The 23,685-nt window shown below is 50.7% G+C and overlaps 12 protein-coding genes and 1 non-coding gene across 13 annotated transcripts; 6 read left to right on the forward strand and 7 right to left on the reverse strand.

The window, feature by feature from the left end:
* Nucleotides 1-35: 35 nt before the first annotated feature.
* On the reverse strand, nt 36-1,165 carry An09g04130 (uncharacterized protein; the record flags this gene model as incomplete). Its single annotated transcript, XM_001393692.3, has 4 exons — nt 36-560; nt 664-715; nt 870-977; nt 1,071-1,165. 4 exons carry the CDS (start codon nt 1,163-1,165, stop codon nt 36-38), a joined length of 780 nt encoding a protein of 259 aa, XP_001393729.1.
* A 704-nt stretch (nt 1,166-1,869) lies between these two features.
* Nucleotides 1,870-3,930, reverse strand: An09g04140 (uncharacterized protein; the record flags this gene model as incomplete). Its single annotated transcript, XM_059749759.1, has 5 exons — nt 1,870-1,962; nt 2,015-2,605; nt 2,656-2,897; nt 2,958-3,349; nt 3,404-3,930. The coding sequence occupies 5 exons, from the start codon at nt 3,928-3,930 to the stop codon at nt 1,870-1,872; spliced, it is 1,845 nt and encodes a 614-aa protein (XP_059606289.1).
* Nucleotides 3,931-4,086: 156 nt separating this feature from the next.
* Nucleotides 4,087-6,171, reverse strand: An09g04150 (uncharacterized protein; the record flags this gene model as incomplete). The annotated part of the gene is made up of 4 exons (XM_059749760.1): nt 4,087-5,033; nt 5,084-5,259; nt 5,320-5,459; nt 5,545-6,171. 4 exons carry the CDS (start codon nt 6,169-6,171, stop codon nt 4,087-4,089), a joined length of 1,890 nt encoding a protein of 629 aa, XP_059606290.1.
* Nucleotides 6,172-6,743: 572 nt separating this feature from the next.
* An09g04160 (hypothetical protein) lies at nt 6,744-7,106 on the forward strand (the record flags this gene model as incomplete). The annotated part of the gene is made up of 1 exon (XM_059749761.1): nt 6,744-7,106. One exon carries the CDS (start codon nt 6,744-6,746, stop codon nt 7,104-7,106), a length of 363 nt encoding a protein of 120 aa, XP_059606291.1.
* Nucleotides 7,107-7,878: 772 nt separating this feature from the next.
* An09g04170 (uncharacterized protein) lies at nt 7,879-10,184 on the forward strand (the record flags this gene model as incomplete). Its single annotated transcript, XM_001393696.3, has 4 exons — nt 7,879-7,918; nt 7,982-8,198; nt 8,270-8,652; nt 8,707-10,184. 4 exons carry the CDS (start codon nt 7,879-7,881, stop codon nt 10,182-10,184), a joined length of 2,118 nt encoding a protein of 705 aa, XP_001393733.1.
* A 424-nt stretch (nt 10,185-10,608) lies between these two features.
* An09g04180 (uncharacterized protein) lies at nt 10,609-11,805 on the reverse strand (the record flags this gene model as incomplete). Its single annotated transcript, XM_001393697.1, has 2 exons — nt 10,609-11,003; nt 11,064-11,805. 2 exons carry the CDS (start codon nt 11,803-11,805, stop codon nt 10,609-10,611), a joined length of 1,137 nt encoding a protein of 378 aa, XP_001393734.1.
* A 1,245-nt stretch (nt 11,806-13,050) lies between these two features.
* Nucleotides 13,051-15,183, forward strand: An09g04190 (uncharacterized protein; the record flags this gene model as incomplete). Its single annotated transcript, XM_001393698.3, has 4 exons — nt 13,051-13,314; nt 13,367-13,475; nt 13,540-13,778; nt 13,834-15,183. 4 exons carry the CDS (start codon nt 13,051-13,053, stop codon nt 15,181-15,183), a joined length of 1,962 nt encoding a protein of 653 aa, XP_001393735.3.
* Nucleotides 15,184-15,467: 284 nt separating this feature from the next.
* An09g04200 (hypothetical protein) lies at nt 15,468-16,144 on the reverse strand (the record flags this gene model as incomplete). The annotated part of the gene is made up of 3 exons (XM_001393699.3): nt 15,468-15,473; nt 15,658-15,964; nt 16,023-16,144. 3 exons carry the CDS (start codon nt 16,142-16,144, stop codon nt 15,468-15,470), a joined length of 435 nt encoding a protein of 144 aa, XP_001393736.3.
* Nucleotides 16,145-17,332: 1,188 nt separating this feature from the next.
* On the forward strand, nt 17,333-18,410 carry An09g04210 (uncharacterized protein; the record flags this gene model as incomplete). Its single annotated transcript, XM_001393700.3, has 3 exons — nt 17,333-17,506; nt 17,575-18,199; nt 18,307-18,410. 3 exons carry the CDS (start codon nt 17,333-17,335, stop codon nt 18,408-18,410), a joined length of 903 nt encoding a protein of 300 aa, XP_001393737.3.
* Nucleotides 18,411-18,932: 522 nt separating this feature from the next.
* On the forward strand, nt 18,933-19,004 carry tRNA-Arg (ACG). The gene has a single exon. It is a non-coding gene; the product is annotated as a tRNA-Arg (tRNA).
* A 164-nt stretch (nt 19,005-19,168) lies between these two features.
* On the forward strand, nt 19,169-20,687 carry An09g04230 (uncharacterized protein; the record flags this gene model as incomplete). Its single annotated transcript, XM_059749763.1, has 5 exons — nt 19,169-19,383; nt 19,513-19,847; nt 19,909-20,213; nt 20,269-20,452; nt 20,494-20,687. The coding sequence occupies 5 exons, from the start codon at nt 19,169-19,171 to the stop codon at nt 20,685-20,687; spliced, it is 1,233 nt and encodes a 410-aa protein (XP_059606292.1).
* A 300-nt stretch (nt 20,688-20,987) lies between these two features.
* On the reverse strand, nt 20,988-21,627 carry An09g04240 (uncharacterized protein; the record flags this gene model as incomplete). Its single annotated transcript, XM_059749764.1, has 2 exons — nt 20,988-21,389; nt 21,487-21,627. 2 exons carry the CDS (start codon nt 21,625-21,627, stop codon nt 20,988-20,990), a joined length of 543 nt encoding a protein of 180 aa, XP_059606293.1.
* A 494-nt stretch (nt 21,628-22,121) lies between these two features.
* On the reverse strand, nt 22,122-23,639 carry An09g04250 (uncharacterized protein; the record flags this gene model as incomplete). The annotated part of the gene is made up of 2 exons (XM_001393703.3): nt 22,122-23,297; nt 23,349-23,639. 2 exons carry the CDS (start codon nt 23,637-23,639, stop codon nt 22,122-22,124), a joined length of 1,467 nt encoding a protein of 488 aa, XP_001393740.1.
* Nucleotides 23,640-23,685: the final 46 nt, after the last annotated feature.

Here is a 23,685-nt window from a genome sequence, read left to right on the forward strand (position 1 = left end):
ATGATTGCTATCTATCAATGACTAACGAATCTGCATCATTGCAACTGTCCCCACCAAGGCAACTCCTCCATCTTAGGAAACCATTCAATCCCCATCTCCCCTCCATCCCACCTCACCAACTCCTCCACAACAGCCTCCAAGCCCACATTCACAAATACCCCATCCTCCATCCCGGCCCTCCACCCGCGTTTCATTCTCTTCCCCGCCAACTCCTTCTGCACCCCATACCTATCCCTACTCCACAACCCAATCCCACTCTTCTCCTCCCCAGCCAATAAAGAAGCCAACGGCGTCACTTCCTCCGGCGGATTAATCCCAACGACCGTAGACGCAGAATCAGAGAGCCCCAAGGCCGGAAAATGATACTCTACAAACCGCCTCCGTTTAAACTCATGCGTCACAACAGTCACCCGCTTCGGATACACTCCCGTGCGCAGTCTGAACTGGAGCATGGAGAACAGGACATTCTGGTAAGAATCCGTAGCGTGGGTTTCAGCGACCACTCGTGTAGGGTTTATCTGTGGAGCGAAACCGAAGTAGTTGTTGTCTTTGGCGAGGTTCTGGCGGTATGTATTAGTGGACACGGTTCATATAAATCGTCAATCCTTGTCATGGGAAGAAGAAATAGACATCGTAGACATAGTTTGGATTGGCGGAACTTACAAGATACGACACCCCCTCCGCAAGATCCGTGCGTCCTTTCTTCGTAGGTCCCCTATAGTTACCCATTCATCAGTAATTAATTCAACCAACACAATACTACCACACACAACATCTATTATAATCATACACCCGCACCTTCAACCCTAGTAATCTAACCATAGCATACAGGCAAAGTTAACCCAACTAGTGTTAAGCCTCATACATACCCGGAAAACACCAACAAAGCATCTGGATCATCAACCAAAGCCTGCAATCCGGCCTTGACGTGGTTCGTGAACGTAGGTGTTTCGCCCTTCTGGAAGGGTTCTATAATCCTGTTCTCGTAATTAGCACCAAAGGTTTAATTATGAATTCTTTGATTCCAGATTAGAAGGATCAGCTAGCTGTTCATGGGGATGGCTGCGCACCATTCACCCTCGGATAGACCGTTTGTAGGCCCGCCGGTGTATATGGCGTGGCAGCAGACGATGATCAGGTGGGTGTAGTGGGGTTGTTGTTGCATTACTGGGTTGGAGTTATGTGCTAAGTGGGTAACAATGGTGTTGTGTGGGGGTAAGAAAGGGAGGCTTAATAGGCAGTGTTTCAGAGGAGTGTCGAAGTAGTGTTCACAGCGTAATAAGAGAAGTAAGGCGTTGTTGGAGAAAGTTACTGTTGATCACTTTTGATGGTTTAGATAACCACTGACATATTTATGGATTACCTAAGCAGGCTATGTGAGGATAAGAAGTATGATAATATCACTAATTAACTTGTTAAGCTCGAATAGCTACAGGCAGGAAAAATTGGAACATAGGAAATTTGGTCACTGGTTGTTTCGGCGGCAGATAAACCCTTGCCACGGTTGATCAGTATTAATGTACATGCTAGCCTGCTCGTTTTTGAGCAGCCACACCCGAACGCCAGACACAGCATCAACACACTCCCAGAAACGTATAGCCGACAGAGAATGTTTAAGACATGGAATCGTAATCCTCACGCAACACCTTAGATACTCCACATATGGTATGCTCCGAAATGAGATGCGTGACGCTATGAGAAGTCTGCCAACATAAGGAAAGGTTGAGACACTGTTAACTTGACAATGCAACACACGCAGGGCAAATGTACAATGGTAAGGTGATATAATGAGATGCGAGAATGTCAATTACAGAAGTGTATAAATGAATGAGAACCAAGAGGGGTATCAGGAGAAGAGAAAGAGAAGCGTCAGTCCAATGGATCATGACGGAACGTGCATTCGTCGCCTTTGCGGCACTTGCCTTCTCGCCAGTACCGACAGGGAACCAATCCTGCTTTGGGCTAGGAACATATTAGAATTGAAGTAGAGCAATGCAAGGTGAGAGGTACTTACATGCTTCTTGTTCGGCTCATTTGACCTGCTTCGTTTAGAATTGAACCTTTCATCGTCGTTTCCGTCATATCCGCCAGTTTCACGTATGCGCTTCCGCTCCGGATCCTCGTAGTGGCCTGGCGGCGGATGTCCATTGGCCGCAGCCGATTGGTTTTGACTAGTTAACTGAGAAATGATTGCGGCCAGATTAGGAGCGATGCTAGGTTGCGATGGCTGGGCCTGCGGTACAATGGGTGCAGGTTGCATCTGCTTTTGAGCATTGAAGATCGACAAAAGTCCCTGAAAATCTACACCCTGAGCACCTGGAGGCTGAGAAGCCGGTGGGAACTGGGGCAGTTGCAGTAGTGGTGCCTGCGGAGGCGGGGGCGGTTGCTGCTGCTGCTGCTGGCGGAACATGCTGAAGGTTCGCTCAAGGTCAGACATAGGTGCTTGGGCGACTTGGGGTTGAGGTAGTGGTGGAGTGGATTGTTGCTGAGGCGCGCTTTGTATGATCTTGAGCAAATTCGAAATATCGAATGGCGCGTTCGGTGCGCTCTGGGGAGCTGGCGCTGGCTGAGGGTTGACCATCGCGAAGTATCGATCTTGCCGGGCCTAGTACCGGTTGTCAGAAGACGTTGTATTCAAATACGAATGGAACATACCTTAACATGGTCCGGTAGTTCCCCAAATGACACAACTTCAGGTGCGGTGTCTTCCGCATCCGCTGGGGGAGGTTCCTTTGGTGTCGACGGTACGTCTGCCGGCGAGGTGTAGAAGACCATAAGCGTTGTGGCCTCCCGATGCTCCTGAGCATTCTTTTCAGGACTAGTCGGCTCTGCAGTGCCGCCACGCTTGATGTAGTTTCGCGAGCGATCGTCGGGTGCGATGTCGCCGTTGTCGATTTCTGACTCGATTAGTATCAAAGCACAAGAATAACAACATTGACAAAAATAAAACGACCTACCTGAAGGCTCATAATAGTCGGACAATTGCTCCTCACGGATGCCACCGTCATCTTCCTCCTCAAGCTCGTCGAGGTCTCGGTGAAGTTTGAGCACACTGCCTTCACCCTTGACATCTCCCAGGTGATCGCCAGGGCCAAGTTCTTCTTCGGGATCATGTGTGAATAGACGAACTTCGGTTAGGGACGCATCTGGCTTCCATGTGACACGCAACTTCCGGCGCGCCTCCTTACGCAACCTCTTCTTCCGTTCTTCTTCGCTCTCAGGGGGTCTATCCTCCGCAGGCTGTGCAGGAGCAGGATCCTTTTGCTTGTTCAAATCTGCCATCAAATCCCCAAAAGAGAAAGTAGGCCTTGGAGGCGGGGGTTGGGATTCTTTCTTTTCCGCGGGATTACTGCACATTATGTTAGCCATTAAACCAGCAGAAAGATAACGAGATGGCACGCACCTTGCTTTCGCTGCGGCCGCCGCGGCCGCTGCTCGTTCTGCGTTCGATGTTCCAGGTCTTTTAGAGGCCGAGCTCAAACTACCAAAGAGGCTGGTGGGCTTCGGTGCAATGATGTTGGCCTTGGGGCGGGCCGCATTGGCTGCAGCTGGTTTGTTATCTTGTCCTACCTCCTGCGGCCGTTTGCTGACACCAGAAACCGCAGTGCTGTTTGGTTTTGCTGCCGGTTTGGGGTTTGCGGTGACAACCATTCGCTTAGTTGCTGGCTGCCCATTCCCTTCACCTTCTCGAGGCCTCTTGGATCCAGTAGCCTCACCACCACGTCCATCTGGGACAGACCCGTCAGGCACTGAAGTTTTAGGTGAACCGTCCTTTGACGCGGATTTTCCCGCCTCTAGTTTACGTTTCGTCGAGGCAGCGGCATTGTCCATGATCTTTTGAGCCAGCTCTTTCACTGTCGGTCCGCCCTTCTTGACGAATCTAGGCAGCAACTTGGCAACGTTCGTTTTCTGAAGAACATCTTCATCCATTGTCACGAATCGGGAAAGCAACTACAGTGAAGGTCAGTCTTGATTCAATAAGAGGTTCCAGAGCCGCTTTGTAGTTTACCTTGAGTATATTCACCGTCAAAGCACCATCAATGTCAGAAGCCTGGTGGCGATCCAGCAAAAATGAATACAGGGCAGCTACAGCCATTGGATGCTCACCCAACCTGGAAACACATACGTCAGCGACCGGCACAATCTAGCAGATGAACATGAGAATAGCAATAAGCAGATGCAAGGCATCCGGAGGCTAGCAAAGTTCAGGCTCCGAAGGGTGACACCACAACGGAACACACTTTGGGCACCTGTACAATGACGGCAGGAGATAGCTCGTCTGAACGAGGATGGGCATTCTATCCTCCTTTGTCTCGTGCTTGAGGACACACAGCTAGGTATGTTTAGTCCTCTGATGGAGAGCATATATGCACCCTTACTTATAAGCACATTTTTATATGCCAAAGCCCACACTAGGTAGATTACATGGGAGAGGCTCTCAATTCGTTTCAGACTTCTATGGCCACGAGGACATGCCAGATGCGGGAAGGAAAGGGAAGACGGTAGAGAAAGGACATACTTCTCGACAATGACTGGGTGACCTTGCTCCTGGGTGGTGCTGATGACGACGTCCATAAGGCGCCGCTGAAGGACCACATTCTTCTTTAGTTGCGCTGCTTTGTCATTATCACCCTTGTTTTCTGCCACCTTCATGGCTTGGCTGCTTTCTTTCCACGCATCTCTTACGGCTTTGACAACATCTTTGAACGCAACCAGTGCACTCTTGACCTTGTCAACATTGGGGTGCCTATTACGTGGAGACCACACAGCTTTGAGCGCGTCATACCGCGCAGCAGCCTCGGGTTCGCTAGGACGAGTGGGTGGTAGTGGAGATACCTCTTCAGGCTCCTGGATCTCAAGATCCGACTCATCAGAGCTATCTGATTCAGAACTAGAAGAGGCCGACTGTCCATCCAGCTTCTTGCTCCCCCCTTTCATTGTGGGCTTTTTGGGCTGCGACTGTTTCTTCACACTGGGTTGTTTCTTAGGTTTTGCTGCTTTAACTGGTGCGACGGGGGTGACTGTGTCTTGACCTGTTCCGGTGAGTGAATGTGACACGACTATGGGGTAGAGTGAATCATACCATTCAAGGGCACGATGAACTCATATTGCGTGGTTGGGGCAATTGGTTGGTTCCGTGCAATGGGCTGATGCTGAGGCTGGGGTTTATGCTGTGGCTGTGGCTGTGGTTGTCCCTGACCTTGACCTTGGCCCAAAATTGGTGGAACTTGCAAGTCATCCCGGAAGAAAGTGTACAACCTATGAACAGTCAGACCGCATGCGATTACCAAAAGGATCAACCCGGTTATTGGGACATACTTTGGATCTTCAGGACGCTCGAAGTCCGCAGGGTTCATGTACATCAAATTATTATGAAGGGATGCTTGCTGGCTAGCGGCTTGTTGCGGCGAGTTCAAGAATTGTGGATTGATGGTCTGCTCAGAGACAGTTGGAGTGGACTGTCCGTACCCAGCAGCGAAATTAATCGGAATATGCTACTGAGAGTCAGCTATGAATGCAAACGAATGGCTCAACGGATCATACAGTGGTCCCCTCCGGATAGCCCGCAGGAAGTGTGTACTGAGGGACTTGGTGCTGATGGGAGTCCGACCGATATTGTGTTGGCTGGGCCTGCGCTTGAGTGGGCCGAGGAGAGTGAGACTGAGGAAAGACATCTGGTACCGAGAGATTCTGAGGAGGATAGTAGCCACGGGGGAAGGTGTATGACTGGAAGTGTGAGTTGTCGGACGAGGGGAGTGGCTGTGAATCAAACGCAGGTTGCGCATGAGGAAATTGCGCCTGACGATATTGCTGGTTCATGGAATATGTCTGCGGTGCGGGATGTATTATTTGTTGCGATTGCAAAGGGTTCGTTCGCCACGATTGGGGAGTTGCCGACGTATAGATGCCATGGTTCTGTTCCTGGGGCGTGGGCAGAGGACTCCGGGATTGAGGAGTCTGACTGAACATTGGGTGATCCCAGCTGATTCCCATTGGCGTCGCATGTTGCTGTTGCGGCGGTGCCGGCTGGATCTGTTGAAGCTGTGGCGGCTGGGATGGGTGCGAATGTTGATGTGGGGGGTCGGGGTTTGTATACAAAGGCTCAAAGCTGTTCCAGTATTCGGGCGGCAACGAGCCGGGGTCTACTGGTGCACGGTGCAGACCGGGCATGATATTCTGCGGCGGCGACTGCTCCATGCTCCCGTTCATCCCCCGCTTTCTAGAAACCCACGGACCCTCGATCTTGAAAGGATATGTAGGTCGAGAAGTATATGATTGTCGTGGGTAGCGCGGGTGGAGTCAAGGTACTAAGGCAGTAAAGCGGGTGCACGGCCAAATGTAGTATAAGTCACATGCATCCACGTGCCGGGGGGGTGTGTGTGTGTGGGAGGGACCAGGCTCGATTGGGACAAGAGCCAATGCCGCTCTGGATTTGGTCGGAGTTTGGGCGTGATTCCCCTGGTGGGGAGGGCTCGCCGACTCGTGCGTTGATTGGCTTACCCGTCACGCGTAACGGCGGCGCAGTAAACCTTCCCAATGGAGCCGGATATTAGGTCAAGAGCTCTCTGGGCGAATCAACCGTCCCGACCGTGTTTGTCAGCCTAAGGGATCGCTGATACGTCGATAGTGGACCAAGACGTAGAATAGTAGTCAAAGATAGTAGTAGTAGTGTAGGTGTAGTAGTAGTAGTACTCCGTAGTGCAAGTAGGTAGGTAAGTAGTAGTTTCCGGGCAGCAGAGCTGATGAGTTGCCGAAAGGAAGGTGGCAAATGGTCGGCGCCCGCTGCTCCTCCCGCTTTCCAGTTCCGTGAAATTGTCTCCTATTCGGAGGCAGCGGAGGGGGGAAGGGAACCACACCTGAGCTCTCGGAGTAAGTTAGAGAGGGAAGCAATGGCACCAGACTTTTCGGCTTTGCTGTGCCTGATATCCTTAAGGTCACGTCACGTTGCGCGCGCGGTATCCCAGTGTGCAGCCTCTCTCCTCTCTCTCTCTCTTCTTCCTCTTTCTTTTTTAGGCAGATTAGAACAAGGTTGTCCACGCTGCAGAAGCTGGATCAACTCTTTCGAATACACCGGCCAAGTACTCCGTATAATAGACGTAAGATAATCTTGGACTTCCTGAAGAGCCTGCTCTCCTTCTTCTGTTTCTGTCCTTTCCGGCTTTCCCAAGCAATCCTTTTAAACAAATAAAAGCCTTGTGTTTGTATCCTTGTCCTTGTTCACTCTTCTCTCCTGCCAGCTTCACTTTCTCCCGTCTTCTTTCTTTTTTGGCAAAAGGCAGCTGAGGCAAAATCACTCGTACTGCCTGTCCTGGGTGGACCTTTTCTTCTTATTCTGTCTTAAAAGATGATAAGAAAAGGTGTTATACAAAGAACCACTCGGGACTGCAGCTTAGCAGCATAGTCATTTGCTTTACGAGGAAGGGTGGAAGGGATAGGGATGGGGGGAGAGGGAGGGTGGTTGGTAGTGCTGGTTGTCGTGAGACTGAAAAAGCCGGGCGGCGCTCGGTTGGGCCACGCCTCAACTGAGCTACGCCTCTTCCGACCTAGCGCCAGACACATGATCGCGGTGCTTGGATTGGCTGGGCGGGAGCTTATGTCATCCCCTCATCAATCGCGGGAGCTTCTCAGGATGCCAGGTGGAGAGTGTGTAGTTACAGACTGATGAGTGGGTAATTCCTCTCTATCATATTATCTATCGCCAGCGGAGTTCAGAGCCCGTCTTTCTTCACCATTGCTGCTTTTCTCCCCCGGAATTCACTATTGCGTCGCTTGATCTCTCTGCCACGGTCCCCTCACCACATGTCATGAATCTTGGCCATTCCAGGTAATCGTGATAACCATCCGGGGTGAAGCAAGTCCAGCTTAAATCGAACTACTATGGCCTCGCAACCAACGTCTTTGAGGGACCGTCAGGTCGGTAGGTTTCTGCTGTCCGTATCGGATTCGTGTAGATATTCACAGCTTTCTAACTCGATCACAGCCTCCATCCACAAGATTCTCAACTTGAATCATGAACCGCAACCCGCGGAAGACGCCCACCACGATGCGTCCGCGCAGGGCCTCATTTCTACCCCGGTACTGAACGAGGATGGCGATCCTATCTGGAAGGTCCTGGTGTTTGATAATATGGGAAGAGATGTCATCAGCAGCGTGCTGCGTGTCAATGACCTCAGAGCTTGGGGAGTCACAATCCATCTGTACGGACCCTGGTCCAGGCCCCCTAAATCGATCGCTGTGCGTGCGTGACGTAGCTAATGACCTCCGCCAGAAACATCAATTCCACACGATACCCGATTCCCGACGTCCCTGTTGTATACCTTGTCGAACCTACGCCTTCCAACGTCGAAGCGATCACAAATGACCTTTCTCGCGGTCTTTACTCTCCCGCCTACGTCAACTTCCTCTCCTCCGTACCCAGACCCCTCCTCGAAGACTTTGCGTCTCAGATAGCAACAACCGGCACCGCAGAGCATGTCGCACAAGTTTACGACCAGTACTTGAATTTTATTGTGGCCGAACCGGACCTTTTCAGCTTGGGGCTAGGAAACGATGCATACTGGAAGATTAACAGTGCGCAAACCAGCGACGATGATCTGGACGCCATTGTGGATAGGATTGTAAGCGGGTTGTTTAGCGTCAGCGTCACAATGGGTAGGTCAGCCGATATGGTCCTTGTACTTTTAACTGACGAGTTGAATACAACAGGTGCCATCCCGATCATTCGGTGCCCTAAGGGCGGCGCGGCAGAATTAATAGCAACCAAGCTGGACCGCAAGCTACGCGATCACATCCTTAACTCGAAAGACAATCTGTTTTCAAACAAGAAGAACACTCCGGGAGTTCCCTCATCGCGACCTGTTTTGATCATCGTCGATCGCAACGTGGATTTGGTGCCTATGCTATCCCACTCGTGGACATACCAGTCTCTAGTGCAGGATGTTCTACAGATGCGCCTCAATCGGATTACCGTTGAGTCAACTGATGAAGCAAACCCCGCCAAGGGCGTCACAAAGAGAGCATACGACTTAAATAGCAATGACTTTTTCTGGAAGCGCAATGCCGGCGCGCCATTCCCTCAGGTTGCGGAAGACATCGATGCGGAGCTTACACGTTACAAGGAGGACGCCACTGAGATCACAAAGAAGACCGGTGCTTCCTCAATTGAAGATCTCCAGAACGACACCAGCGCCTCTGCACAGCACCTCAAGGCTGCCATCACCCTCCTTCCCGAACTACGGGAACGCAAGGCGATTCTTGACATGCACATGAACATTGCGACCGCCCTGCTCAAGGGAATCAAAGACCGTCAGCTGGATAACTTCTTTGAACTGGAAGAAAATATCACCAAGCAAACAAAGGCCCAGATCATGGAACTCATCAACGACTCCAGTAAAGGCAATGAACCCCTGGACAAGCTCCGTCTTTTCATCATCTGGTTCCTGAGCACTGAAACAGAGGTTTCCCGCTCTGAGATGACACAATTCGAAGAGGCTCTCACCCGCATCGGCGTCACGGACGTGACCCCCATCGCCTATGTCAGACAGGTCCGAGAAATAACCCGCATGACCATGATGACTACCGCAACAGGCGCTCCCCAACAACAGTCCTCTAATCTCTTCCGCGGGTTCTCCTCTCTCTCTAACCAACTGACTGACCGCATCACCTCCGGAGCCCTCGGCGCCAACTTCGATTCCCTCATTTCCGGCGTCAAGAATTTTCTCCCTGCCAACAAGGACCTGACCCTGACCAAGATCACCGAATCCATCATGGACCCAACCTCCGCATCCAGCTCCGCTATCGCCAAGACAGAAAGCTATCTCTACTTCGACCCCCGCAGCGCCAATGCCCGAGGCGCCATGCCTCCGGCCTCGGCTTCGCGCAACGCCCAAGGGCAGAGCCTGAACAGCTCCGGGCCCGGCATGAGTGCCACCTTCGGCCAACGCCGACAGGCCTTCAACGAAGCGATCGTCTTCACCGTCGGTGGAGGCAGCATGGACGAATACGGCAACTTGCAGGACTGGGTAAGCCGGACAAGCGGTCAACCAGGCGCTGACGGTGCCGGGGCCGCCAACCGTGGGGTGCATGGGGCGCCGAAACGGAGGGTTGTCTATGGTAGTACGGATTTGATGAACGCCAGAGACTTCCTTACAGAATCATTGGCAAAATTGGGCAGAGAGGGTTGAGCATATGTTGATGCAGCCGGGCGGTATTGTGAGAGCGGTCGCAAATAGAATTTGCCTTCAACGTATAGTACTTAGTATAGCTAATTGATACGCTTATGGAGATGATCACTGCCTACGTCGAAACCCACCACAAACAATACATAGCATAAGCAAGATCCATTAAATGCTAGTCAATCGACCACAAAAGAACTATTATCATGCCAATAGATACGGTGATAAGCATTAAACAAACGAAATAGAAGTAGCTGGCGCGCGGAGCATTGCAATAATCTTAAAAGACAGTCACAAAAGAAAACCATGATTGAAATGAGCAGTCCCGAGATATAATTGACCACAACCATACGAGATCCCCCTAACCTTAATAATCATGAACCATCCCTCCGAATCGCACCACCGGAGCACGATCTACAGTTCAGTTCGAAGTTCAAACCATATCCTTTTCCCTCTTGAAGCTCTGCACTGAGATCTCATGTTCGACAGTAATGCCAATTTCTTCAGTGTTAGTCTGCTGCTTGCACTGCTTAGAGGAACCATTGTCCGCGTAGCAGGTTGAGACTGGATTCACAGTTGGCGTCGAGGAAGAGGTAGTAGTACTGGTAGTGTTTCTACTGTCCCAGACAGGGAAGGAGAGCACGTTCCAAAGATTGCGGCCTGACGAGCCAGATCCGGTGCCAGAGCCAGTGCCAGCGCCAGAGGAGACTTTGGTCAAGGCGACACCAGCCCAGATAGAGGAGAGGGGAAGGGAGATGGTGACTAGGGTGGCCACGTTGGAGGATAGAGCCGGGACGGCGGCGATGTAGTGGATGATTGAGAAGGTGGCTATGGACGAGGTTCAGTTAGATATGTGAGGGTAAGAGAGGGAGGGAGGGAGTTGCACACCTGGAATGACCAGAGTCTGACAACCCATAATGAAGATGACCTTCATTGGGCCAAAGTCTCGCACGCCGAGTCTGCGGCGCTGACGAATGGCAAATCCGAGCTTGGCAACGAAGACGGCGCAGAAGAAGCAGATGCTGATTGTGGCGGTGATGTTCTCTGCACTTTGAAGCCAGATGAGAGGAATGCTGCTTTCGGCTGCCATGATTGCAATGGCGTTCTCGACCATCATGGCCATACGGAATCCGACTGGGATCAGTGCAACCACGATGGACAGTGAGAGAAGGACCTGTCGGTATACACGACCGAGGTTCGCACAGATGACCTGGACCTGCAGGACGAGCGAGGCCTCGATGCATATCACGAGGATGGTGTAGAATACCACTGCGATGACGGAGTTGGCGTATGCGGAGGTTGGCACTCGAGAGAAGTCTCCGGAGAAGTAGGCATACACTCTCACGAAGTCGGTAGTGAAATACAAGATCTGGCAAAAGAGACGGCCGACGTTGGAGAGCAGTGCAGCGCAATTGAGGATGAAGACGCTGGAGCTGCGCTTCTCGGGTCTGGTCAGGAGCAGGAGGATGACGAAGAGCACGATGGAAGCTCCGAGCTGGGCGCCATAGTTGGTGCAGATCTGAATACAGTACTGCAAGAATGTGTCAATTTCCTGCACGTTCACCTCGAAGGGGGTTCCATCGCCAGTATGGAAGGTGACGTTTTGGGCAAAAGGATCAGTTGAGGCCATTGTGGCTGTCAGGGTGTAGCAGTAGTATGGTTGATATGGTCTGCAACGTTGAAGTCAAGTATCTTGAGTTGCTAAGTTGGACAGGTTATCCGACAGGAGAAGCTGGGAGGTTGAGAAGTTGGCTTGTATAGGCCATTGAAATGGATATGACAAGTGTTCGAGCAGTACGCGGCCTGGCTTTCCAACTTAGAAGCCATGGCTGTACATTCATCATGCCAAGTCAGATGTGTGATGCTGTATATTGTCTTGCAACACCGAAACAGACAATATGAAGGATGGAGCTGATTTGGGGGCAACAATACTATGATGGAACAAAGTGGATACCGACCCTTAACAATGTCAATCTTCACCGCATTGAGCAATAAGCTCCAGGAGGTGTTTGTGAAGATGTTTAATGTAAGACAAACAATATCAAGGCCAATGCAAAGAACAATGGCAAGCAAAAAAGGGGGTCCCTAATGGAAGACTAAAGCTTTCGGTCAACACTAGACACGGCTCAGACGTGTACTGTTTTCTTACCTCTGGTAATATAATCATCCATAAGGATTGTCAGGTCTGTTGGGCTTGGCCAGTATGTATCTAAGTATCATTGGCTGTGTAGTTCATTCCAATCAGGAGCTGGGAATGAGTAGCCGCCGCTCCAACAGTGTATGTGCTGAACAGTGCAATGATTTCCTGGAGCAAATAGGCTTCAGTCCTCTTGTTGAACTGCTTATGTGTTATTCCACACGAGATTCGTCCGGGCTGAAACAGCCTGGCCCAGAGCTAGATGATTGGTTATTTGTAGCTCTTGCGAAGTTGTAGAGTGTTTGGGGGATCCCCATTAAACTATTGGTAGTTGTATTATCATCAAAATTCTTGCTGGGTTTGCGCCAGCAACTATGTATGCTTACACTGAATTCACTTGATTTCAGGTCCCTGGCTGACACCAGTATAGTATTAGCGGGGGGTGGGATGGAATGCCACGCTATAGGGGCCGAGTCAGTAGGGAAAGCAGAGCCGACTCTATAGCAGCAGGCCGAACTTCTGACCTGGCATGGCCGGGTTACGCATGACAGTGAGGTACTAATGGGAAGTCTCTGGTCGAAAATGAGTGGTTGTATTGATGTGATTCCACCCGGAATTTAGCTTTAGTACTCTATCCTTTTTATATCTTCCACTCCCAACAGTGGTACCAAACTCCCCGCTAGACTAATCTTCATCCATTGACTCTGTACGACACTGCAGTCATTGGTATACTTTAAGATGTATGTTTCCGCAAGGATAGACATATTCAAGAATGAATGGCAAGGTGATGTTATAGATCAAGATGTCAGCGGGAGAAAGTTGCGGGGAACTGCCGCGGCGGTGGAGCGAGGCTGCGAGGCACCAAGAATGCCCAGGGAGTCTAGCTCCAACTCCAACTCCAACTCCGCCATCCCACTTCTCCCACCATGCGCCTTCGCCTCCTCCGCCATGGCTGCTGTGCCGCAAAGGACGCTTAACTGGCTGTACAGTGTCCTTATCAGGGTAGCTAAAAACCAAACACGGACTCCTAGAATAGGACCACTGACAGAAATAGGACCACTACGATCCCCGACAAACCTACCAGGACCCCAACCGCACCTACTATGATGTAGCTAATGTGCTCGGTCAATACCCTTCGCTGGGCCCCAGGACTGAAGTCTACAGTATGCCATCTTGCTGCGACCTTACTGCGATCTTACTGACCGATTCTTTTCTTCAAACTTCTAGCATACGAGAACGGTTTCTCCGCCCTCCTCCTCCAACTGACCGGCACGTTGCCCGTGACGTTTCGCGGCACTGTTTACAAGTTTCCCATCACACTATGGATCCCAAATACATACCCCAGAGAACCGCCATTGGTTTATGTAACACCGACGCAAGACATGGCCGTTCGTGTGGGCCAGCATGTCACTTTGGAAGGGAGGGTGTACCATCACTACCTGGCACACTGGGCTGAAGCGTGGGAGGTTAGTCAATGTGACTCGCAATGCGCATCTCGTTATCGCTGACACCTAAGCTTAGCGATCATCTCTTATTGATTTCCTGATGATACTTCGTGAGGTTTTCGCCAAGGAGCCGCCGGTGAGATATAAACAGCAACAGCCTGTACAGCCGCGACCGCCTCCGCCAGCGCAGGTACAGGCGCAAGCACCTCCTCTACCTCCTCTGCCTCCGGAGCTTGATACCTCAATTAATCGGCCCTCTTCTACCCATAGCGCTCCGAATGCTTCTCCGCAAGTACCTGCTCAGGTGCCACCACCGCCGCCTCCAAAACCCGGGCAGACACCTGAGCCACAATCACAGGGCACTCCGTCATCAGGGAGATACTCGTCTCCCCCTCCGCTGCCTCCACTGCCACCAAAGGAGCATGATTCCAGGAGAATACCGATGCAACCACAGACAGGCATTGGCAACCCTATGAACAGGCCCCAGTACCTACCGGATCGCAGTCAAGTTCCTGTAGTAGCATCAGGACAGTATCAGTTGCCCCAACAACCGCAGCACGTCTCTCAGTCGACACCGGCATACCAGACTGGCCCAGCGCAGTTTCAATCACCGAACGGTGTCCCTGTTACTCGCCCAGATGACCCCAGTCGTGGGCTTCCGCAACGGAACTCTTACCACCCCGTACAACAAGCCCCTCCTGCAGCCTACCAGAGACCTCCGCCACAGCAGGTCCCACCGCAAGGTTCACCCCATGTTGGACTTCAGCAAGCACAGCAACCAGCTCCACGTCCCAAGTCAGAGACGCAAGATCTTCTTACCTCTCCGTTTGAGCTCGAGCTCCCCTCGTTCGCACCCACCGGCCCGGCGCCCCCAATTCCACCCAACCCCGAGAAGGACGCCCTACTGCGGGCCGTCTCTAAGACTCTAGCTGAAACACTGCAAGCAAACGTCGCACAGTCCGAGACTGCTGCTCAATCTTTGATTTCTCAATCCCACTCGCTGCATGCGGCAATTGCGACGCTTCAAGGCGAAGTATCGTCGCTCAACACGCTCAACGCGACTCTTCAATCGAACACCACGACTCTGCAGCAATCTCTCATGCGCGCCGACGGCGTCATCGCCGATGCGCAAAGCCGTATATCATCCTCGGCCCCGTCATCCAGCACTGATCCCGTTACTTCGGGTCTCCCACCAATCGACGAAGTTCTCGTTGCCCCAACCGTGGTCGGTAAACAATTGTACGACTTGGTTGCTGAGGAACGCGGTATTCAGCAGGCAATCTATGCCCTCCAAGCTGCGCTGGTTAAGGGTGTCATTGGGGTTGAGACCTGGTCACGTCACACGCGTGGACTTGCGCGAGAAGCGTTCTTGAAACGTGCATTGATACGGAAGATCGGGAAAGGCATGGGATTGGAAGTGCATTGATGATACGATGATGCAATCACTACTTTTTGGTTTGCGTGACCTATGTTGACGGATCTGTAGATAGATACCCATAAGGTCGATACAGGTTGGCCAGACAATGTACATAGCTTGGTGCGTCCGTAGTGGAGGTTTTTTTGAATGGATTAGCAATGTGCAAGAAGCAATCATTCGCACAGTTCTCAACAATTAGCAACAGACAATGCAAGATAAGCCACTAGAAGATAAAGAGATCATAAACGCAATGACCAATGTTTTCTTTCCTGGAACCTTACTTCGACACACAATTACCACTATCCCAGTAAGTATTACCCGCAACTATCATCCCCAATCCCCATTCCACCAACTACTACTATCCCTATACAATCTCCACAACCATCCAACCCACCCCATCGTAAATTAAACCCCCTAAACCATAACCCCAACAACAACAGCACCCACCAACCCAACCACCAACCCCATCCCCTGCACACTCACCACCTTCCCACCACCACTCGACTTCTTCTCCTCCGCAGCCTTCGCCTCACCCACCCCTGTCGCCGCAATCTGCCTCTTCACCTCGGCAAAATAACTCTGCACATCCGTCGGCAGCGCCTTATACCACTCGGGCGTATTGCCAGCGCTGAACTCACTCGCCAACGCGACGCGCTTCGCGGGCACGAACAGCTGCGCGAGTGCTGTGGGAGGAACGGCTGTGATGACTTGGTGCACGACGGCGTGTGGTGGAGGGGATACGCTTTCTAGGTTGGGAACGGGTTGGGTTGGTGTTGGGAGGGAGGGTTTTCTATTAATTTAGTTATATCAGCCATATGATATGAAGAGGGGAAGGTGAGGGCACGAACAAGGCTTGCGCGAGAGCGGCGAGGTTGTTGTCATTGAGGTTCACGTTGGGGATGGGTTCGGGGGCACAGAAGGCTGTGGTGGCTAGGAGGGTGGGGAGGAGGAAGAGGGAGGAGAGTTTCATTTTGGTGGGTGGTATTTTTTTAGATTTAATTTTCTTTGAATTGTTTGGATGGTGGATGGGTTGTATAAAAAGAGTGTAGTGAGTTAATGGTGGAAGGGGAGGTACTGGAGGGTGGAGTGTAGTTAATGGTATATGGGACGGATGTTAGGGCGCAGGCACATCATCATATGCATGGGACTGTCTGGCTCACTTGGACCGAGATCCGATGTGTGAGGGGGTTAAACGGATGGGATCGTCGTGGAGAAGGGCCCGGGCTAAGATTGAGGGATCTGCATACCCAGGGGAACTTCTGAAGCGTAGTCTGGGCTTTAGTTTGGACTCATTTTTAAGGTTGGGCTTGTCTTAATGATTTTTGGGATAAATGGGACGGGTGTAACCTAATTAGGATCGAAGATAGAATAAGGGTTAATATGGTGAAACGGGCTAGGCCTGGGTTGGGTGTGGTCTTTGATGTGAAAATCATTTCATTGTAGGTCTATGAATGGCCATCAGATTGAGGTGTAGCACGGAACCTCCAGGTAGTTAGGCTTCAGGGTAGATCTCGAATCCTATATGTCTGGGTAAGTAGATAGTCTCCTGGAGCTGACAAGCAATAAGATCGAAAAAATGTGAGTTCTTGAATATTTAAATTGGCAGTTGCCAACATTGACCGATATCGCATTTAGGGCTATGGCCTTTCACTTTTCTTTCATGACCTGCAAGGCATGCTACCATCTACTAAGTACATGGATCCCCATGGATCGCCAAACAAAAGAAGATCAAAGGTACAGCTTCCATTATATATCCAGGAAGCTGCCCACCATGTGCGGTATTTGCTACCTTACATCGTGTGAAACCTCCAGTCTGTCATTGAAGATATTCTACTGATGTAGTTGAAAGTTCTATACCTACAGCATCAATCACAGCTAAAAAGCACTGATCCACCACGTGAAGTACCGGCAGTTACATGGGAATAACCTCTTACTCGCCTATATCCTGCCAGACATCCCTTCACAATGTCGGGTCATGCCCGACGAGAATTCTACACTTTCCAGGAAATATCCGATAACGGTAAAAATAAGGAAGACAGAATTGGAATGCTTCGAAGACCATTAACCTCGTGTAACCATAAAAGACCCTCAACATCCACCGAGGTGAACATGCAGATGCCTTACAAATTTGTGGCTGCAATATATTCTGTCTACAAAAATGGCTTTCACAAATCTTTCATCACAATTGCGCTGGTTCGAGATGGAGCCATTTAAGAATGGGATGAAGTCAGCTGAAGCAGTTACTATCTGGCTGCATGAAGCCGGTATAACCTGTGCTTTCATTGGAGAGGTCGCTTTGAGTAGCTACGGCGCTTTGATTCCCTACAAATTGGTAAGTTCTTCACCCACAGCCTGCTAACAATTCAAGAAGAGGAAAAATACTAACACATCACTCTGCAGGGCACTAGCTTAATCGTTGCCGATGGAAAAGTCCACGAAGCAGCCGAGGCTCTCAGCAATCACGGCATCGAGCCCTGCATTAAAGGCAAGGAATGCGACTGGGAGAATGATGCTCTGACTGAGGAAGCGTCATCACCTGCGCCTTATCACTTCCATCTTGATCACGGCCCCCAGGGTAACCCCCCATTTTGGTGTGAGTCGCTCAAGTTGTACAAGAAGTCTGATATTGATCCGACGCTGCCTGATCCTGGACTGGGTGCTCCAGGGCCTGAAGACCAGAACTATATGGTTGTTACAGACCCTCGCTTGCCAGAACGCGGACGATGGAAGAACAGTACGTGTCCCGTTCAGATTCTCACAGAGCCACGATTTTTCGAGACCATATTCAACCAGGCAGTCAATTGTAGGTCAGGTGAATATTCTGCTGATGAGCTCGCTCCCTGGGAAGGGAATGTAGTTCGGCTGAAAGAGATGATTGATGATGCAGAGCTGCAAAGCCATGTAGTCGAGTTGATCAATGGTCTCGAATTGCCTGTGCGTCGGTACATTGAGCTCTTCGATCTGGAAGACCTCAAACCCTGCCGAAAATTCATCTCTCAGGTGAGACTTGGGAGCAAGTGCAAGAGTACGTAAAGGTGGCAGGATGGTCAAATGGTGGCTTTCCGGTAGACACTGTAGAGATAGCTGGTAGTGTTTCTATCTATACCTATTGACTACTTTGTTGTATCGTAGGTTTGAATCCTGCGACTGCTGACTGTAGAGAGATTCTTACCAGAATTTATCTTATTGCTATTCTGTTGCTTTTACAAATAATACCCAGACTATACGAAGAGTAGACATTCACATAATAGGATTCATATTTAATAACTCCATTAGTACTGTCTCCCTGCTGACCTGATTACTACTCGCTCGATTGGCTAGGGTAGACTCATACATAACCGGAAATTGATTGAAGGTGAGGATAGAAGGACACTGTGCATTCACCCACAGACATATATATACTCTCTCACCCTCTGCCACTATTTCAGATTGCCAGAATACTCTCTGAAGGCCTGACTTGATCATCCATTGAGTGTGATAACTGTGCACTGCCAGTACACTGGTCAGTCGCAGATGGATTGCTTTTTTTACCATCTACTCGTTGTCACTTATCGTCCAATCCGTATAGGTATTGATATCCTTAGATATAACTGGACAATATCGTGATCTGAATCCCAGTTCTATTACTAATCGTACAATGGCTTATTCTCCCAACTATGTTAAGATAAACCCTAGTCAAGGGTCAACTTGGCTTGTTCTTAGCCCCGCCAATAACTTTGGTTAATAAAACCATAAATAGTCAACAAAATATATCAGCTGGCCTGCTGGCCCAATGGTAAGGCGCTTGACTACGGATCAAGAGATTGCAGGTTCGAGTCCTGCGTAGGTCAACTTTTTTGTCTCCTGACCCTCCATCTGGAGGGTCTCTTTTTTTTCGGTCCCAAATGTTGTGGTGGATCTGGTTGACCTTTCCGCTTTCAGCATAGCGTCCCCTTCTCTGTAAGTCCGCCCTGTGATTTGCTCCGCTTTCATGGTAAACATTAATCCCAGATACATGAGATCGTTAACTAGTATCTACTACATTCAAACGATGCTCTCATCACTTCTCCGGTCTCTAACTCATCTTGGACGGCGATGGAAACCATTAAATTTCCCCAACTCTAACTTCGTCCGAATCCCCAATTGGCACAACATAGAAGAAGAGACTCTTCCCGAATATACCGCCTCACAGTATTATCCCACTCGAATAGGAGAAGTTATCAAGGAGCGGTATCAAGTCATTGGTAAACTGGGATATGGATCGACTTCAACCGCGTGGCTTGCACGGGATATGGAGTGGAGAACCCCCTTTTCTTTCTTCCCATGAATGAGCCTATCTGAGTTACTCATACATCATAGAAACCGCCGTTATGTTATGCTCAAGATATTCATTGAGGCTTCGTCTATGGGTCAGCAAGCCGATATCGAGCTTAATATGTACAGACTTATGGAACAGTCCCCGCCCATCCACCCCGGTCGCGATGCCATCAGAACATTACTCGATACTTTTTACATCGACGGCCCTCAAGACAAACATCGCTGCCTAGTGCATCCCCCATTATGGGAAAGCGTGCTAGCTTTCTTGCGCCGGAATCCGGTTGAGAGGCTACCATCTGCAGTCATTGCTGTTGTTCTTCATCGCTTATTTCTAGGATTGGACTTTCTGCATACGGAATGCAAGATCGCGCACACGGGTTTGTAGCTCGATATATCTACCAGCTTTTATGATTCTCACTTCTCTTATCCTGCTTCCAGATATCAAAGCCGATAATATCATGTTCGGTATCAAAGATGACTCAGTCTTTACGGACATCGAGGAGAACGAACTTCAACGACCCGTCCCGAGGAAAGAGGTCGACGAAAGAACGATATACATGTCCCGGGAACTCAAAGTACCTAAAGGAATTGGCGCCCCGGTTCTGTGCGATTTTGGTTCAGCCATGGTCGTCAATGATGAATACCAGAGGGTATTCATTCAACCTCAGATCTATCGAGCCCCGGAGGTGATACTGGGAGTTCCATGGACGTACAGCGCTGATATTTGGAATGTTGGATGCATGGTAGGACAAAACGATTCATTTTCGTCCGCAGCTCCACTAATACTTGAGCTAATAGATCTGGGATTTATACGAAGGCGGTTCCTTGTTCACGGGGCAAGACCCTGTAGATGAGAGATACCGGAGTCGAGCGCATCTTGCCGAGATGATTAATCTTCTGGGCCCACCGCCTGCTAGTTTGCTTACGCAGGGAGAGTTGAGAGATAAGTTCTTTTCGAGTGAAGGTGGTTATACCAAACCTTGTGGGGTTTGTCTTTTAGATTTACTAACTCGATGAGTATAGGTGCTTTCCTCCATCCGGATTTATTGACTGATTACGTTCCACTTGAAGAACGAGAGACTACTCTGGAGGGAGAGGCAGAGAGGGACGCGTTTTTGCGATTTATGCGGAAGATGCTGCAGTGGGAGCCGAACAGGAGGAGTTCTGCTAAGGATTTGGCGGAGGATGAATGGATACATAGTCATATGAAGTACTAGACCAATCCCAGTTTTATAATACAATGGGCATCATTTCCTAGTCAACAGACCCTTCTTTACTAAATAGTACGTGATAATAGCACAACTTAAACACACTCATACTTTCTCCATCCATACTCACCATTAATCCAGAATCCACACCTTACTACACGCACTCTCCTCCCAACCTACGCGAATCACACAGAATGATAAAGCAAATCAATAACTCCATTCCCATATTGTATCATAGCAAGTCATCATATCACATCACATAATCCCAACCCCCATAAGGAAGGAAGGAAGGAAGGAAGGAAGGAAAGATTAATATCTCTTCTGGACCTCGCTCTCCACGCCCCTCTGCCTAACCTTCCCCTCATCATGCACATCCCTCCACTTCCTCTCTTCCTCCTCATCACCCGTCGCCGCAGCAGCGACCTTCCCAACGGCTCCCTTGGCCCTACCCTCAACACCCTCTTTCCAATCTCTCATCTGGCCCTCGGCCTCAGCCTGCTTTCCCGCCGCATTCTGCTCCTGGCCGGCCTTCCTCAACCCCTCATTGCCAATCAAATTGCCCAAAGATTCCTTCGCCGAGCCCACAGTCTGGTCCCAGCTGCCGTTGCTGCGCTGCGGGTGGTCTGTGGCGGCGGCGCCCGTGGCAGGGTCGGCGGTCACGGGACCAAGCTTGGTGAAGTTGTTGTGGCTGGCGTTGTGTTCGGCTTCGCCCTGGGCTTGGGTGGCAGTGCCGGTGGACTAAATAGTAGATGGAGGTTAGTTTGTGGGGTTTGGAAAAAGGGGGAGGATGAGGAGGATGTGGACGCACTTGAGCGGAGGAGTCGCCGGTTAGGGAGCCTGCGGCGCGTTGGACCATGCCGGTTGCTTGGTCGACGTAGGATTTGAGGGTGGAGGTGGTGGTGGTGGTGGTGGTGTTGTTGTTGTTGTTGGTGGAGTCGGTGGAGGACATTGTGGTTGGTGGTGTTGGTGTTGGTATGTAGTGGTAGTAGTAGTTTGTTTAGAAGAAAAAAATTGTAGTAGAGAGTAGATTGCTTGTAGTGTAGTAGTGTTTATTTGCTTGCTGTTGTAATTGTTGTTGTGTTGTGTTGATGCTGTGGGTGTATTTATAGATCGAAGGTGGTGGTGAGTCCGGGGTACATGACGTCAAGCATCGACGTCATCGCCAGGCACGGCAGAGATGAAGTGACCACCAAAATGGATCCGCAACAGGAACAAAGGGGCAAAAGAGCAAATGGAAAAAAGGCGATGACGTCCAAATCTCTCATGCATTCATCATTCTCGTCATAATCAAAAGTATTCATCGCTCTATGTACATCGATCATCTTCCCCCCTCGTCATCGTCATCGGCTGTCTCAATGCTAGATAGAGAAAAACACCGACCCGCTCATTAGTGAATCTTAAACAAAACAAAACAAAACCATGCAGCATCTATTACATGCAATGCTACCAATGACATATGCCACCCTCGCTGTCATCCGCTGCCCATGTTCCTGATAGTCCCACCACCTGGAGATGTCCATCGTGGTCCTCGTCCACTTTGCTCAGCGCCGCGAAGCTAGACTCCGACGGTCCTGTGCTCAAAAGCCGACGGGCCCATGCATCGATCGCTGGCTCGCCCGTCTCGTCCCGTGCTTGTTTCAGGAACGGGATCAAGGCCGTTCCACCCGTGCCCCGCAATTTCTTACTGTCCGGCTTCTCACCGTGTCGGGCGGTCGCCAAGTTAATGGCTCTCTTGGGACTGGTTGCGCGCGCTGGGCGACTCGGTCGAGCATCCCGAGACTGAATGATGATATAGCGGGATACAATTTGGATGTGCTTGTCGCGCATTGCCCGAAGCATCGACAGACATGCGTCGTATGCAATGCACAGTGCCTTGTCCGAGCGTCGTGCTTCCACATACTGTCGGATGTTGGCCACGGCATTAACATGCTCCAAGAAACGACGGTGCGCCGCAGGCATGTATGTACGCATCTCCTGGATGAACCCGTGACGAGGTGCCCCAACAACACCCTCTTTCTCGTCCTTCATCGGGGTGCTGCTAGGACGCGTCTCCCCGGTCGGACGGTGCTCGATGCCCAGTGCGATGTCGAAGAACTGGATCAGTGAGCTCTGGGCATTGCTACCGCCGCCATACTGCCGATACTCGGGCTGTCCGTTTCCATAGTCATATAATAGACCATGCGGGAGGCCAGCATCAGCCATGTTCTTGCTCCCAGCCAGATAGGGTCGGATGCGGTGGTAGAACACATACGGATCGCAGTGCTCGTACATGCGCTCCAGCAGCGACCCTACCTCGTCCAGCACCTCAGCAAGTCGCTGCAGACATTCGGTGACTACCAGGCTGTTTCCAGCCCGGGCCGCCGCAATTGCTTGCAGCACCAGCGGGATCGAGGGTGCTCCACGAGCTTCAATGGCCACGGAGACCAGGTAAAACCACTTCTCATCCAATGACCCTGTAAATGTGTTGATGGTGTCGAGATTACGTAGATCATCGATCGATTCCTCCGGAAAAATAGGCTTATAGTTCCACAGACACACCCCTGCATAAGTGGCCACGGGCGGCAGACCCAGGTGCTCGCAGACGTCGAATAGTGGGACGGTCAGCTGAGGCGGGATTTTCTGGTCACCAATATTAGCTCAGGAACTACTTCGTAGCTTTGTGTCACCTACCTCTGCCGGCTTGCTTCCCCCCCATACATACCCATGCAGCATAAATACCAGTACGACGTAGGCCCTGCGCCACTCGTTCTCCGACTGAAGATATGATGTAGACAGCTTGGACATATGATCGACCACCTCCCGGATCCTCCGGCTAGTCAAGAGTGCCTGCAGGTTGGAAACGATCCACTCCCACTTGGCATAATAGGGGTCTGGCAAGATCTCAAGGGGTGGCTCTGGAGGGAGGAAGCCATGGTCTGCCGAGATCCCGTAGTCCGCCAATGCTGGAATCGGAGGAAGCATGATGATGAGACGGCTCAGAGAAGCCTAAACGACACTGTATACGAGT

This window comes from Aspergillus niger (genome assembly GCF_000002855.4).
Source record: "Aspergillus niger supercontig An09".
Classification (NCBI taxonomy): Eukaryota; Fungi; Ascomycota; class Eurotiomycetes; order Eurotiales; family Aspergillaceae; genus Aspergillus; species Aspergillus niger.